Source organism: Rhinolophus sinicus, chromosome 5 (genome assembly GCF_057876585.1).
Source record: "Rhinolophus sinicus isolate RSI-liver-muscle chromosome 5, RSI-T2T, whole genome shotgun sequence".
Classification (NCBI taxonomy): Eukaryota; Metazoa; Chordata; class Mammalia; order Chiroptera; family Rhinolophidae; genus Rhinolophus; species Rhinolophus sinicus.
The window spans coordinates 75,260,015-75,277,441 of NC_142505.1; the positions used below are offsets into that span (position 1 = coordinate 75,260,015).

At 34.9% G+C, this 17,427-nt stretch overlaps 1 protein-coding gene across 12 annotated transcripts in view; it reads right to left on the bottom strand.

Moving 5' to 3' along the window:
• RAPGEF6 (Rap guanine nucleotide exchange factor 6) overlaps window positions 1-17,427 on the bottom strand; it is a 183,036-nt gene that overhangs the window by 82,590 nt on the left and 83,019 nt on the right. For 11 of the 12 annotated variants that reach the window (XM_074313473.2, XM_019756032.3, XM_019756037.3 and 8 more), the window contains one exon: window positions 833-964. In XM_074313473.2, coding sequence (XP_074169574.2) covers window positions 833-964 — 132 coding nt within the window. Of the gene's footprint in view, window positions 1-832; window positions 965-11,386; window positions 13,265-17,427 lie in introns of those variants that run through there. The other variant, XM_074313477.2, reaches the window with a different exon arrangement.

Sequence of the window (17,427 nt, forward strand, 5' to 3'; positions counted from 1 at the left end):
CTTTTATGGAGAAAAGTCATGCATAAACCAAACACAGAGGCATTTTTCCATTTTGCGTGTGCCTACAAACTTCCTTAACAAAGGAGTGCTGCTTTTTCTACAATACTCGAATCTGGGTAACTCAGGAGAACCACAGTCTAAAATGTTTTCCTCAGACAAAGATTCTATTTCAACAGAAATGTACTGTGTGGTAGCCACCAACCACATGAGCCTGTGGGCACTTGAAATGTGCCTGTTATGAACTGAAATGTGCTGTAAGTTTATAATAAAATCTGGCTTTTGAAGACTTAGTATGAAAAAATAAAGTAATTCATTCAAAATTTTTAAACTTTTTATAATATTTGGCTATACTGTGCTAAATAAAATACATGAAAATGAATTTTACCTATTTCCTTTTACTTTTTTAATGTGGCTACTAGAAAATTTAATAGAGCCTTCACAATACAATAGCAACTCTAATTTTCTTCATGGCTTTACTTATGGAAGACTTTACAGCAATAATAAAATCAGCATTTTTGTAAGTTTAAGTTCAGTGTTTCAAGAACTATTTTTTACCAAAGCAAGCATTATATATTCATATGGATTCACCTGGATAAAATTAAAAAGAACACTATATCCATATACTGTTAGACCATATTTTATCACTCTCAAAAGATACCTCTTTAATTAGGCTTGCAAATTTGAAATAGTAAATAAAGTATATTTTCCCAAAGACCTTAGGCCTGAATTTCATACCCTATTTAAAAGACATGCGATCACCTAAGGAACAAGCACAGGATACTGGGCAGAATAAAAAAAACCACATACACAACACACAAACTCCTGGTATTACCTGATAGATATCAGATAAACTGCTGCTCCCAGAGTCACTAGCGATGCTACAACCAGACTGACTAGAAGATACATGAGGCACCTGTGGATGAGGGTTGTCTGTGATGTGCATCTTTGTAAGATCCGCTGGAAGCTGAAGAAGAAAAATATTTAAGATATTCTAAATATCAATCATTACCTTTATAAGAGTTTTGACACAATGTTAACTTCTGCAACAAATTTTATTTTATGTACGTTACTGTGCAACTTCATTTTTAACCTAAATTCTCCATTCTTAGGAACTCGCAGGAAATTAGAAGAACCAAGTAAGTACTCTGACTCTCTTAGGGAAGCCTACAGTGGAAGCCAACTGACAAGTTTTAAAAAGAGATTACCATTAGTAATGGTATTTCAGAGGAAAAACTTGGCCCGTTTTCTTCCCCAAAGAAACATACGTGTATCAGCTATTTCTGCTGTAAAGGCTAGGAACGTTATTACCCACAAACACCATGTGTGTGCACACACATCACGGATACGTAATGGTCACTAATACCAGAATAAAACAATATTTCTTGGATTAAAGTACAGCATCTGGCAGCAAGATTTAAGAAAAAAAAACAACTGATTGTGTTCAATATTTCAAAAATGTACTAAGCCTCTTTTCACTTAATAGTGTATTAGTTTGTAGTCGGCCCCTAAAGAAGTTGTTAGCAATCACAATGATTTAACGAATGTCTGTGTGAGGAACAGGGAGGGAAACAAGAGACACAGAAGGAAATGATTCTACCACCTGATCTTTAATATGGTCACACTTTAAAAGGGATGCAGGTTGTACAATGTATTTCATCCAATAAAATAAATAACAAAACAAAACAAATTATAATAAAATAAATCGTACAAAATAAATGCTATGAGAGGTAAGATAAAAAAACAAGCCACTGCACTCTAGAGTTGTGAGAGACAGCTTTATACAGAAGGTATGTGATCTATTTTACAAATAATTTCTCAGCTATGTGCTTCAGGACCATCAAGAGAAATCTATTTACTTTTAAAAACAGGTTTTTCATTACTTTAATACAGGAAAACTAGTGAAACATAATAGTGGAAACTAAATATACACTAAAGGAGAAAATGGTCGAGTCTGAATTACATTATCGTAAGTCACTATAAAAACTACACACTAAGAAACTACATCACGAAATTCCCCTGGTGGGTAAGGTAATTCAGAGACTTCTAAAACTAAGATAAACAGAAAAAAATGGAACACACACAAACACAATCTGGCCTTTGAGGCTGCTTTTCTTCTAAGAGTATTTTCTTATTCCTAGAGAGGAGTCCAACAGACTGAAGGAGTCCAAGGACTTCTGATAGTCACTGGTCAAAGAGACAAGTTACAATTCAAGGTCTAGCAAGGAAAGATCATGTTTTGGATTGGGAGTCTAAAAAGTACATTACACTCTACGAGTAAGTGTGACCTAAAAGTAAACTGATCCCCATTTTAGAATCATTTCAATCCTTAATGTTGGATGAAGGTTATACAAGATTACTAGTGAAAAATCATAGAAAAAAATCATACTAGGCCTCCAATTATTTAAACAATTTTGCGATACATAACATCCATTGCTCAAATAAAACCAGGCACACTAGGAGACAAGATGGCATTGATGAAAACTAGGTGAAATAATAATCTCTAGAAACCAATGAAGAACTTTCAAACATGGAGTTATCAGACATAGATTTAAAAATAACTGTATTTAATATATGTCAGAGATTGGCAAACATTTTCTTTGAAGGACCAAAGATTATATATTTTAAGCTTCTGCAGGCCAAACACAGTCTCTGTGATATACTTTTCTTTGGCTTTTTTTTAAACAACCCTTCAAAAATGTAAAAATCATTCTTTACAGGTCATACAGCTCACTGGCCATATTTGGTCCGGTTTAGCAATCCATGTTAAATAGAGAGAAAACGACAAGACTAAGAATTTTAGCAAAGAAAGAAAACTAACAAAGATAAAATGAAAATTCTAGAATTGAAAAATACAATTATGAAAATTAAAGACAACAGATGGACTCAATAACAGATTTGACAGAGCTAGTGAGAATATTAGAAAAGTAAAGACTGGTCTGAAAAAATATCTAGAATAAAACATGGAGAGGAAAAAGAATGAAGCTAGGAGAGAAGGGGCAAGAGCCACAGGAGATACAGTGAGAAGATAACACCTGAATAACCAGAGTCATTGAAAAAGCAGAGTATTTTAGGCATAGAAGATGATGGCTGAGCAGTTTCCCAAACTGACAAAAGACAGGAAGTTACAGATCAAGAAGCTTTAAGAATTACCAGCAAGATAAATAAAAACAAACCCACACCTATGCATACCAGGTAAGATTGTTGAGGGGAAAAAAAGGAGAGAAAAGTTTTAAAAGCAGTCAGGAAAAAAAGAGATTACTCTGACAAAAGCAGAATTAAACTGATGGCTGACTTCTCAACAAAAATTTGAAAACCCAAAGACAATGGAGTGATATTCCCAAGAACTAGAATTCTATACCCAGCAAGAATAGTCCTTGAAAAGGACAAAATAAAGTCATTTGCAGAGAAACAAAAATGAAATATTCCCCGGCAGACCTACAATGAATGAAATCCACTGGGAGAAAGAAATGATTCCATATGGAAGCTTCTAGATGCAGAAAAGAAGGAAAACCAATGGAAAAAAGGACATGTTTGGGGTAAATCTACACAAATACTATATAAAACAGTAGCATAATGCCCCACGAAGTTTAAAATATATATACAATTAAATACATTATAATAAGAAATGTTAAGTCTGGAGAAGGTTAAATGAAGTTATTCAAGTACTCTAAATTCTTTGCATTGTTCACGAAACAGTAGCAATAGACCTGACAGGGAAAAAAGGCATTGTTATAACCTCTGGTTTAAGAAAATGATAGTAAAAATATGTGTACCTACCTAGTGAACAGAGGAGGAAATATTAAATAATAAAAGAATGGAAAAATATGTTCCATGCAAACACAAACCAAAAGAAAGCTTAGGTAGCTATATTAATGCCAGATAAAGTAGACTGTGAAGCAAAAGCATTAGTAGAGACAAAAGGGGACATTTCATAATAAAATATTCAACATTAAATAAATATGCACCTACTAACACAGCCTCAAAATATGTAAGGCAAAAAATAACAATAAAAAAAGAACTAGGTAAACCCAGAATTACGCTGTGAAATTTTATCACTTATCTCTCACTAACAGAATAAACAAACAAAAAGTAAAGATACAGAAGATGTAAATATAATTAACCAATTTGAATAGCGTGAGGGTTTGGGGCACTGACCCGACACGCAGTAAAAAATTCATGTATAACTTTTGATTCCCCCAAAAGTTAACTAAGTTGTCCATCCGTATCCACACGGGATTGGCTCTAGGACCCTTGTGATACCAAAACCACAGATATGTCCCTTGTATGAAATGGTGTACAACAATGCATACAGCCAACCCCTCGCATCCATGGATTCCCAGCTGGATTGAAAATACTGTTTTGAATCTGTGGTTTGTTGAATCCATGGATGCAAAACCTGGAGATACAGAGGGCCAACTGTGTATTTTTTGAAAAAAATTTATATAAGTGGACCTGCACAACTCAAATTCACGTTGTCCAAGTTCAATTGTACATAGAACACTGCAATCACAAACTACAGAATACACATTCTTTTACGGTACACATAAAAAATATTTATAAAAATTGACAAAAAGGCAGGCATCAACATATTTCAAAAGACTGAAATCATACAGAGAATATCCCATGATGACAGTGCAAATAAGGTAGAAATAAGCAATAAAAAGATAACTAGAAAATTATTATGTATTTGGAAATTATAAAACAGAAACTCTAAATAGGCCAGAGGTCAATGAAGTCACACTGGAAATTAGAAAATATTTGAACAGAATAAAAATTAAAATGATATATATTGAAACCTGTGGAATAAGCTAAAGCCATGCTTAGAGGTCATCTTATAGCTCTTTATGTGTATTTAAAAAGGCAGCAGAAAATCAATGAGCTAACTATAACTGCTTACAATAACTATAACTGGTTACAATAATAAAGAAATATTGACAGGAGTATGTCTCAGCTCCAAGATCTTCCTCCCATTCAATTCTACTGTTTAAATACAAAGAAAAAATTATCAGGTAGATAGGATGAAGTAGATGGAAAGGCAAAGACTGAAAATGACTTTAAAATGTTAGATGTTTGGTTGCAGTGTCAAAGTGAGAGAGATTCTATACCGCAAGATTCCTATAAAGATAAGACCAAGGAGAAGAAGGTCATCCATAAAAGTAACGCAATGAACCAAAGCCTGAAGAACAAGTCCGCAAATTGGCTTGGTAATGATACTTATAACGTACTGAGCAATCTTCATCCTCACTAGACCCTAAAAGGCAGGCATTATTAGCATCTCTACTTTACTAATGAGGAACTAGGATTTGCAACTTGCCCTCGATCTCACACTCAAGTAAGTAGGGAAGCTGAAGTTCAAACTCGGATCTATCTCATTCTAGAACTCTCTGCTATACTCTACTTTGTGCCAGGAACTCAGCTGGTAACATAAAGATGAAAACAGATGGGTCTTACCCTTAAGGAGCTCAGTGTAAAACTGGGGAGTTTTACTATAGCATCTATTTTCTACTTCATGAAGAAAACACAGATTTTCATACAACCTTTTTATCATATGAAGAAAGCATTCCTCAATTATTGCTATAAATAATTTGAATTTTTTTCAAAATTTAAAACAAATATAAACACACATGTCAGAGAAATTTTCTCTTTCCCTTTCATTTAAAAAGGTCCACAGACACTGGAATGTGTTGAAATTCTGTCACCCTTAGCAATTAAGGGTTGCTATACACATAGCATACATTCTGATTTTTTTATGATGCAAAATTACATCAGCAAGATTCAAAGATGAGTGTCATTAGATTGCCTTGTAAGAACATGATAAATAATAATATACTTGCTATATAAAGTAAAGCTGAAAATAAACATTTACCTAACAAGCATTGGAAACAGAGTAAAAAGTGACATAAATTAGATAAGAAAAAACTCTCAACATATGGACCTGTATGGGAAACTGAGAAATGAATGGAAAGTGAAATATTTGTTTTTACTCCATTTCTTTGGACGCAGAACTCAAACTCTCTATATCCCTATTTCTCTCTCTCTCTCACACACACATAGGTCCAGGCAACTCGACAATGATATAGTTGTATTTTCCTTTTACTACCTAATGAAGGTCTAGCATAGTGATGTCTACTCCTCACGTGATAGTTGCTTATTAAGTATTTGTAGAATAAATGAATGAATATATTTGATTCCTGAACATTGTCACTGCTGCTCAGGTTTCCACGGATATCTGAACAGATGAAGTTTCATCATAGGCACATACAGTATTTCAGGGAGCGTAGCACTTCTTAAACTGTATACTTTGGAATATAACTTATGGATATATTGCAAAAAAGGGGAGGTTCAAATAAATTAGAAAATGATATTATACAACATGCCCCACAGCACTTCACCACAAACATAAGTGTATTAATGGAGGGTCCAAGGAGTCCCACCATAAAGCATGTTTCACACAGCATTCTCCAAACCTATTTCCCCCCAATATTCTTATTAACATCCTGCCAATGAAAGAAATAATGCTTTGGGACAACCTCTTGCATCTATCCAAGAAATATTTATAGGGCAATTAATTGCGGGGATGGGGCCAGCAGAGACTTACTTGAATCTAGACTGGCACAAATGCAGGCATATATAGCATAAGAGTAGTAGTATATGGACGTTCAAGATTCCACTTCACGTTTAACAACGTTTAGCCTTCAAGAATAACCCTCCACAATTAAAAATTATAGGAGGGAAATGTACCCTTTAATAAGAAACTTTACTATCTGAAACTTTTTGCCCCTTACAACCCATACCCAAGCATTATTTCACTTAAGAGAAAGGCATTAAAAGGGCTTTACAAGTATGAAGTAATATTTACTATCAACCCTAAAAATGTTTAAAAATTGCACAATTCGCCAACAGAACAGCATTCCTCAAAGATCCAGTTAAATTCCAAACTGCATTGTTAGAACTTGCTTTTTAAAGCATAGCTACCTGACATATAGATGCAGGAACCTATCGAGAAATCACGTATACATTAACCTTAAAAAGACCAAGGAATAAAGATAATTCATGTGCATATCACAAAGTCTGTTAAGTTCTTGTGTGTTACTCATAGGAAGACATTTCAGAACTCTACAGTGATTTACTACAAATATAAATAAATTTCTAACAAGCATGGTGGTCTAATTTGCCATTTATTGAGTGAGAAGCACCTAATGCATACTTGATACTACTCATAGAAACAATGGTAGAAAGTCATGCGGTTCGGGAGATCAAAAAAGACAAGTAAAATACAAAAATAACAAATGCGACTAAGAAAGACCTCGTTCTCAATGGGGGTAGAGAGCAGGGAGAATCATGTTTGAGATGAATCCTGGGATGATCAAGACTAAACGTACTGAATAATACTGACAAAGACCCAGAACTGCAGGGTCCAATATGGCAGCCCTAGTCGCACGTGGCAACTGAGCACCTGAAGTATGGCTAGTCAAACTGAGACAAGCTGTAAGTGTAAAATGCAAATTGGATTTAGTAAAAAAAACAAAACCTTGTGAATAATCACATTTTTTATTACGTGTTAAAAAACTTACTAGATATATTATTACATTAAATTCACCTTAAAAAAATTTTCTAAATGTGGCTACCAGAAAGTTTAAAATTACTTATGTGGTTCACGTTATATTTCTGTTGAATAGTATTAGGCCAGAGACTTGAATGAGCATGATGCATTCCGGAAACAGTAAGCAAACCAGTGTGGCTCAGGTAGGGATGTACATAGGAAGACACAGGAGATGAAGGGCCAGAGGTAGCATTCTTGGGTATTTAAGATTTCCTGTGCTAGAAAAAAAGCTACTGAAGAGTTTTAAGCAAGAAAATGACTGGAATAGATTTGGTTTTTTAGAAGACTACTATGGAAGCATAGAAGATGAAATGGAAGAAAATTATGCTCATGGGACACAAGAAATAGTCAAGGCACAGAAGATGGAGGCCTTATGAAATTAAAAGCAAGCCACCAAAATTATAAAGGGGCTTCTAGGACTAGACAGAGTGACACATCATAGAAACGTCAGCTGACAGAGACAGAGAAAGAGATATATATATAAAAAAAAAGATCCTAAAATCGAAAAAGCAGTCTGGATCCTGTTTTATGGAGACAGTCTGAAATTTATCCAAAGCCCTAGACAAAACAGCTATATCTAATCAAAGTAGCGTTGGGTCTATACGGCTTCCGTGCCTGAGGCATGTGAAACTACAGGGGAAATACGTAGTCCTAACGTATTACTTTTACCAAAAGATGAGGGTTGGAGGACATTGTTAAATAACTCAATAAATATTAGGGTTTACAATTCTAAGGCACATATTTCTCCTCACTTTAACATTTTAAAAACCACAAAGCAGCTTTCAATCAATATTTGCACTTAACAGTGAGTTTATTAAAAATGCAGATAGACTTGTTGAGAAAAGAGGGAATCAGTATAAGTGTGCCTGGCAAGTTTGAGGACAAGCAACGAAACCAGAGGAGCTGGAGTGAACAAGGAGTGTAGCAGAAGACAAAGGGAGGAGAGATCACACACTGTCTAGTAACACGAGGTGAAGACTTTGACTGACGCTGAAGAAAGTCTGCCAAGGAGGAGGAGGGAGCAATCAGCTGTGTCAAATGCTGCAGACAGGTACAGCAAGATAAGAGCCAAGAAAAGATCTGTAGACTTATCGGTGTGTAAAAGTGAGAGTGGAGGGTCTTCGTAGACCAGTGACTGTAGAAGCACTTAAAGAAGGAAAACAGAAGCCAAAGTGGTCCTGCCTCCTTCACCCAGTAAGTCACTGCAGGCAAGCAACTTTAACAGACCAGGAAGGCGAGCTCTCAGCTAAGAATCACTCAAGGAAATTCAACCCCCTGAAAGAAACTCAACTAAGAGAAGAATTTAGACATGAAGAAAGAGGTAATCCATACAATAAAAACACGTTATTAAACAGGGGTGTTTGTGAAAAAAGCATCACTTAACAGATTTCAGCAATGAATAATACAATGATTAAATTTTGAAATTTAAAAACTAAATAGCAGAATAGCAATTGGTCACAAGTGGAGAAGGAATTAGCAAGCCAGAAGATTAAACTGGAAATGCACAGAGTGAGAACAAAGTACGAAACAAATGTTTAGAGACATTATGGACAGATCCAGAGTTCCAACATCTGGAGTGATAAGAGAAAAAAAGTTACCGTTTTCAAAAAATACATTTCCCATTTCTGAAGACAAATAGGAATCTTCAGCTTGAGGGACTTCCAAGCCAAGAAAGGGACACACAAAAAACAAAAATCAGACAATCCATGGTAAAACTTCCATGGCACCAAGGATACAAAACAAAACAGAAACAAAGCAAAACACAACTAATCAGTAACAAGACGAAAAAGACGACTTAACAAAGAAACAAGAATTACAAGGAGCCCAGACTTTTCATCACCTATGTTGCATGTCAGATGAGACAGTGCATTCATTTTTTCCAAAGTGCTAAAAGGAAAAGACTTTAGATTTATTTTATATGTAAATAATCACTTTAAGTGTTAATATAAAGTACAGCATATTGAACAAAGATTTAAAGATCTCGACCCTTACAGCTAGAACGACTTATTTTATCAAGAAAAATAAATGAATTCAGAAGTAATGAAATCCAAATAGTAGCATGGTAAAAATACGTGAATAAATAAAACTAGCAAAATGTATCGGAAAACCAAAAGTAGCGAGTATGAAAAATTAATCACAAGTTTAATGTGTTTAATCACAATCCAGAATTAAATTCCATCAACAGTAACATGAGAGATGGGGGAGAAGGAAAAGACATGTACTCTATGATAAATACTTAATTTACACAGTAAAGTACCAATCACAGAATCCAGCTCAGATAATATTTGCTGGCAATTAATGGAATCTTAAAATCTAATCTTTAAAATCCTCTTTGGCTTTTCTATAGTTGTTCAATCTTAAGCAAAAAGTTGGTTACCAGCACCCTACCCCCAACACTATTTTTTGTTGGTATTCTAAAAAACAACCCTAAAACTCCTTCTTAATTTTCTTTGAAGATTTTTCACCTGGTCTCATCCATCTCCCTTCTACATGTCACTTTAAAGCTAGCAGTGCCGCTATCAAGCGTCAGCAACGCATGGACCCTACAGGTGGCATTTGTCTAGAGGCCACCAATGCCTTACCAGATCGATAACCACACAGATGAAGTGTGTACCCAGGCTTCCTTCTATCTCTTTACATTTCAATCAGCTGTTTGCCAAATGGACAGTGCATTTAAATGTCCTTCCAGAAGCTGCCTTTAAGAAAGGTATGCAAAGAGCTGTCTGTCAGATAAAACAGCAGCACACCATGATGTGATCACAGTATTTCTCCCTTAGTCACCATCAATAGGACAACCTTTAAACAAAGGCATGATTTCAGATCATCCTAAGAAATGCCTCTATTGTGCCTGTCTCTCTTCAACAGAACTATAAAGAAATCATAACACAGCCAATGTTACAATTAAAGTGCTTACTAAAACATTTAGTTTTATAAAACAAAACTAAAAATTCATGCTTCTGTCTGTTTTAAAATTTACATAATAGGAAAGAAATCTGGAGAGGCATCAAATTCAGATCTACATAAACAGCCCGTAGGAACAACACAATTTATTAAATGACACTGTATATTTTCGTAAAACCTAGCACGTCCTGTTGTGTAGCATTTTTCTTTTTTCTGAGAAATACGACTGCTTTAAAATGACAAGTATAATATATGATCTTGTTTAAGTCCCAAAGCTAGTAATGGTTCATTTACTACTATTTTGAAAATACTTAAGAACATTATTAAGATATTTTCATTAGTTACTTTACATTAGTATTTTCTCCATATTTCACTGCTTAAGAATTATTAGCCAGTTTTCATAAAATAATACAATTCAGTAATTTATTTGATAAAAACGTATCAGTGAAAAATGTACAACATAAACTGAAGATCAGAGTAACATAGCGAAATATATCAATCATTTAAGGAAATGAGGCAATACAATACATTCAGGAGTACATTAAAGAGTATGGTCACAGGAAAGTACAGCAATAGTCATAACCAAATGATGATTCAGTCTTAAGACAGTACACTTCAAATGCACTGCATTTTAAGTCTACAGATTATTAAGAAGGTGTTTTTTCAAACACCCTTAAGTGATGTATTAGAATATTTGAGAGAGTCCTTTAATTGAAAAACAAAATGGCCATGAGTTTGAGCTTTTTAGATTGCTTTGTAATTCTTATTTTTAAAGTTTAGAAAATATCACAGCACCATAAAGCTCATTTATAATCCACAACAGCAGAACTTAAATTTAATAACTAGATTACAGCAATCTGAAAGAAAACAACAATTACTTACTTTGGAGGCCCATGGCTGAAGACAATTGGCGTAACAGCGAACAAGAAAAGCCATTTCCTGGGCTGGAAAGGGTAGTTTCCTTTTCAAACCAGAGCCACACCGATGAGTATGTTCACAAAATTGTGTTAAGTTTCTTTTTACAAATCATACACCATTTGCAGTGTTATGTATCAAGGCAGCTTCTCCAAATCCCTTTCAAACTGAAATCAGGAGCTTTCAGTAGCTTACAGCATTGTTCTAAATAACTGCAACAGTTTTCATCAAAATGTTCACTTTTAACAAGCTAATCACAGTAAATCAAGATGTCTATATTTCTGGCTCAGAACATACAGACATACACACATGCTTCCTCAGGCACCTGGCACAGACATGCACAATGGTAACAACAGAGAAACGTATCAATGAAATACAGCAACATGCACCAAATCTCTGTTCCTGGATTCTGAGAAACCTTTCCTCTCCGAACACAGCTTTGTCTTTTCTTCAACTTATTTCATTCTGTAGAGCAAGCACTGCAGTAATTCTTCTGCATCAAAAGCAAATGAGAACACTGTATCCTTAAGATGAAAGTTTCTTCTTTATATTCTTAACCACCAGAGGTTAAAAAAAAAAAATAAAATCAACCGTTGAGAAAATGGTAGTTAGAAGATAATATGCTCTAACAGGTATGTCCTGTAGCATGCCTGAGAATCTCCAAAATTAAAATCTTCTCTTTTCACATGCACTATTTACAGCCCTGCAGTATTGCTTCTTGTTCTAATGCATCACTAAAACAGTACTGTTGATCTAAGTCTGGCTTTCTGGTTGAAAATTCATATACAATATGGTACAAAAACACTACATCTGCTGCTAAAGCAAGACTATATGTTAGTGTCTTAATTCCTACTGTCCTTGCCTGTTTCACAGCAGCTCCCTAAGGAGAAGCTCCTATTGATTCTATGCTCTGCAGTAAGATGAAATATCTAATAAGAAGGAAAGAGAGTGGGAGGAGAATAGAGCTAAAAGGATGACATCACCTGTATAGAAAGCCTTCAGAAACTGCATTAGATCAATTGGCTACTGTATCTGCAGATGTAGCCCAAAGAGCAATTTATTAAACACATACACACACATACACATACACACACACACACACACACACACACACACACACACACACGCCCTTCCGTGAGACATGTCAGCAAGCTAAATTCTATAAGAAAAAAACTGGCTTAAGCACCTGCTTCAGTTTTAAAAATCCATTTTGATTTTTAATTCTATGCATTGATACACAGCTTTATTTGGGAAGCCACATTTCCTAATATTATTCAAATTTAACACAGTAGTGTCCTCCCAAGGAAAATAATTAGCTCTGATAAGATACTCTTGCAATGCAAATACATAAGGCAGCCTAGTTCTAAGATGTCACATACATATATTCATAACACTACTAATTTAAGGGCTTCTGCTTACAAAACCTCCTATTTATTAAACAGCTGTTCTGAAAGGTACAACCTTCAGAAGCAGTCTAAGTTAACACTAAAAATAGCAAAACTGATACTAAGATTTGCATCTAAATAGTAACTTTAAATGGAAATAGAATTTCATTTTGGAAAGGAAAGCTGAAGAAAAAAAATAACAGGCACAACAACCCACTTGCAGCATGCACCCAGTCCTCTGAGGAAGAAGAATCTATACTATACGACATGCTACTTTCCTACAGCCCAATGCTCAATTCCTAGAAAGACATGGGAAGCCAGTAAAACTCAGAAGGAATCAGAGAAAAAAAAGGATAAAGCCTGTCTCCAAATTGAGATTGGGCTAAAAGGAAATCTCATTTTTCTACACAAATTACAGGAAAAATCCTTAAATTATGCCACACCCTCTCCAATCTGAAACACAATTCCTGTAGCATCCACCCTTATTCTTCATGCTTCGGCCACAAGGCATCTAATGCAGCTACTCCCATAGTTTGCACTTACGGTTGTAATGGTGCCTCCCAATGGCCAAAGTCAGTCAGTTTTCAACAGTAATACAGTTAGTACGCCTCCAGGCAGCAAAATTATGAGAATAACAATCAATGAACATGTCAAAATCATAGAACTATTTTGCTTTATTCACCTAACACTATTTTGAGGGGAAGAGGTTTACAACATGAGGAGAAATTATTACCTAAGAGACAGGTGTTATTACAAAAATCTCCACTGACTGTCACAGAAATAAATATTTGTCATTAGGAAAATAAAAAAGTTCTTCAATACCCTTGGGCAGAGTATGAGTCACTTTCTGAACAACACTATGCTGTCCATCTGAATTCTGCTGCTCCTTAGAAGACCAGAATTTACTTCATAAAACTAAGCATTACTCTAAACAAAGAAAAGTCATGCTTTCAATATATGTGATCATTTATGAATGTAGGTTTCCATAAAACTTAAGAACTATTTGTTTTCTGCCAAAATGCATTTATATGTAAAATTAAATCTCACAAATACAAATAAGCATGACTAGTTTTATAAACATAAAAAACATGGAAAATACATACAGACTGATTTTCAAGTACCAATGTATTTTTCCCCCAATATACTTGAGTTAAATAAACTACAATGGGTTGGAATTTCAACAAAATGTTAAGCATTCAAGAATAAATTAACTAAAATGTAATTTTAATCATTCATTTTTTAAAATAGAGAGATTATAGTAGGCACTTTGTAAGTAATGAAGCCAAACATTTCCTAAAGATACATTTCGAAAAGACAAGCATTTTGTACATAAACATTAGTAATATGACTCAAAAACATTTCAGTTTCAATTCCAGACAATAATTACATTCAAGTATAATACCAACAGGATAAATTAAAACCAAATCAAAAAGCAAAATCCCAATGGGCACCTTTTCCCATTCTTATAAATCATGTTGATAACACACAAAGAAGGACCTCAAGCTGAGCAAGGGAGACAGCCATCTCTTCTTAGCTGCTTTAAAAACCTGCTGCCCTGTGCGGGAAATGCGATCCTCTAATGCCATATGTTAGAACTCGTAGTAAACACCAACTCAATAAAGGAACTCTTTTCCTTTAGTTTGGCCTCTAAGTGAGGATGACATCACCCTTTTCCTTGTTCTACCAATCATCTCATAGTATCTGCCATTCTAGGAAACTGTATGGTGAATCTAGCACACAAAATCTCCCTGTGCAACAACACTATGAAAGAAATAAACAGGCTAACTCTATATTCAGTATATGAATCCACTGCCACTCTGATGACACACCACAGTTTCTCCAGAAATAATGCCTTAACCTCTCAATTACTGAAGGAAGAAATAAACATCTTTTGAAGACAAAAGTCAGTAATTTATAAAGTAATTAAAAATATACGATTAGGTGAATAAACAATTTTTTCACTTCCATCACTTTTAGAATTTTATCTTGATCTCGTTCCGTTATCTTACCAATTCAAATGAAGTAACTGCAGCAAGGAGAACACCCTCCCTCATCTAGACTTTGTCTAGGAATCATCATCACAGGATAACTATTTAAGAATACATTGCCCCTGCATATGAAATGACACTAAGCCATATAATGAAATCTTTAGCTTTAAGGTCTTCCACACTACTACAAAATAAAGCAACCAATACATGTCGGCTTTCGAAACGTCAAACCATTACACAATATTTTTCTTAAAAATGTGAATGCTATATAGTTAATATAAAATTTATGTTAACTGTACAAATTATTTCTAAACAAAAATACAAAATGGAATGTTTGATATCATGTTGTATAGAAAGCCAAAGATGAGGTTCTGATAGTTACTGAACAATAACTATTCCTTTTATTTCAGTAAGTCAACAACACTGAAAAGGAAGGGAAAAAAGTCATCATGGATAAAAGGTAACTTATCAGAGGATATGTATCCTACACATTACAAAACAAAACCCAACAATAACAAAAACCAGGTTTGTAGTAATCTCAGGTACAGCCAGTTTATTCCCCATCTGCACAGTGAACTATAACCACAACTTAGAGAAACCAAACTAAAGGAGATGAGGAACAAAAGAAAAATTATGTAGTTTTATAAAATAAAATGAAGCCACTTATTTCTGTATTTTAGTTGTATCTTGTCTTTGAAATATAAACTGTTCAATGAACTGATTGATACTGTAAAAATACTTTAATCCTTTTGGGAAACGAGCAAATAAATGACACTTGACCACAATGTCAGAGGTAACGTACAAGCTCCTTTAAAGGCTCCTCTCAAGCCTCAAGCTTTTCCACCCCTTCCCACCTCCCCACCCCCCAACCCGTTAGTTAAACATCTGAAATGAATCTCTGTAGTTATCAGACATGGTTAACTCTAATTACTGGTGCCCCTCAGGAATTCCTGCTTTTAAACTGCATCCTATCTATTCCTCAGCCTTTCTGAAGGAGGGAAGCCAGAGTGCCAACACTCACGCGCCTATTCTTCTGTAAAGAACAGTGTGCTTCAGCACACTTTCATCTACGTCCACTAAATGCTCAGCACCATGCTGCTGAAAACCCTTTCAAAGCCACCAGCAGGACACACGTGCACTATGAAATATGATCCATCCTTAGGGAGTGATCCAGGAAGAAAAAGCAAAGAGGGAGGGAAGCCTTCATCATCAACTAAGGTGATGTAAGCTTCTATAATTAGAATCAGGGAAACTGAAGGAACAATAAAAAGGCAGCACCAGGCTTCTCCCCCCCCCCCCCCCCGCACTGTGCAGTTGTATCAAGCATTTTTCACTCACTCATACACACAAACACAAGAATACACCTGGCATACATAGTAATCCATCAAATATGTTACATACTATATGTAAACCTAATGTAAAACTTTAACATAGTGGATGGTTTTCTTCCAAAACTAAGATCTGCCCAATAATTAAAACAGAGCTATTTATGTAAACATGACTGGAAAAAGAAATCTCATAAAAAATTAAACTACTGGGAATGTTGTTCCCATCTGTAAATTCTGGATTATATTAGAGATTGCATCACTTCTCTCATTTTAAATACTGCATTTTCTAGCAGTACAAAAGCCAAATACCAAATGTAGCACAGTTACTAAGCTGATAACAAATCAAAGTAACAGGCAGTAACAATCAGCATTAATGTGTCTGCGATGTCTGAGCAGCTATTCCCTTGTCAACTGGGCAGCACTCGCAAATCATTATCTTAGACCACAGGTAGACATGATTATCAGAGTTGCTTCAAACAATCTTCAAAAGATCTTTCTTTAGCAATTATTGTGTAGTATTTCAAGAATGATAAAAACCTTCCTGATTCTGGTTTCCTGGGCACACCAACATGAATCAGTGTCACCTTATTTCAGGGAGGGAGAACTGCCCCCAGACAACCAGACGGGGCGTGTCCTGCCCTCCTCCCAATCCTCCTGAAGTTCGTACAGAGTGAATGATAAAAGACAACTTTAAATAATGACTACTTAGAAGTTAGCAATACTTAAGTAGAGCCTTAAAAATAATTTTTATACCCATAACCCAGTAATTTAACTAGCATAAATCAATCCTTAGGAAAAAAACAGTTATATACAGATTTATTCATACAAGTTGTTTGTAATAGAGAAAAATAGGAAGCTACCTGAGAATACTTTGTTACACTCATATAATATTAATATTAAAAATAATGTTTCGGAAAATTTTAATTACATGAGAAGTAGAGAGTCAGGATATAATAACTAAATATTCAGCATTATCTAAATTAGTTAAAAGATCTCAATTAATCAAGAGACATACCGTGTTTCCCCGAAAATAAGACCAGGTCTTATATTAATTTTTGCTCCAAAAGACACATTAGGGCTTATGTTCAGGTGATGTCATCTTGAAAAATCATGCTAGGGCTTATTTTCCGGTTAGGTCTTATTTTCGGGCAAACATGGTACATTTAACAATCATTAGCAACATTGGCTATCTCTAGTTTTGAGAATTACAGCAAATTCATTCCCTTCTTCATAGTCTTCTGTATGTTTTTGCATTTATATGAGAACTTTGTTTAGCACTGTTTCATTTGCTCCGGGCAGGCATCTTC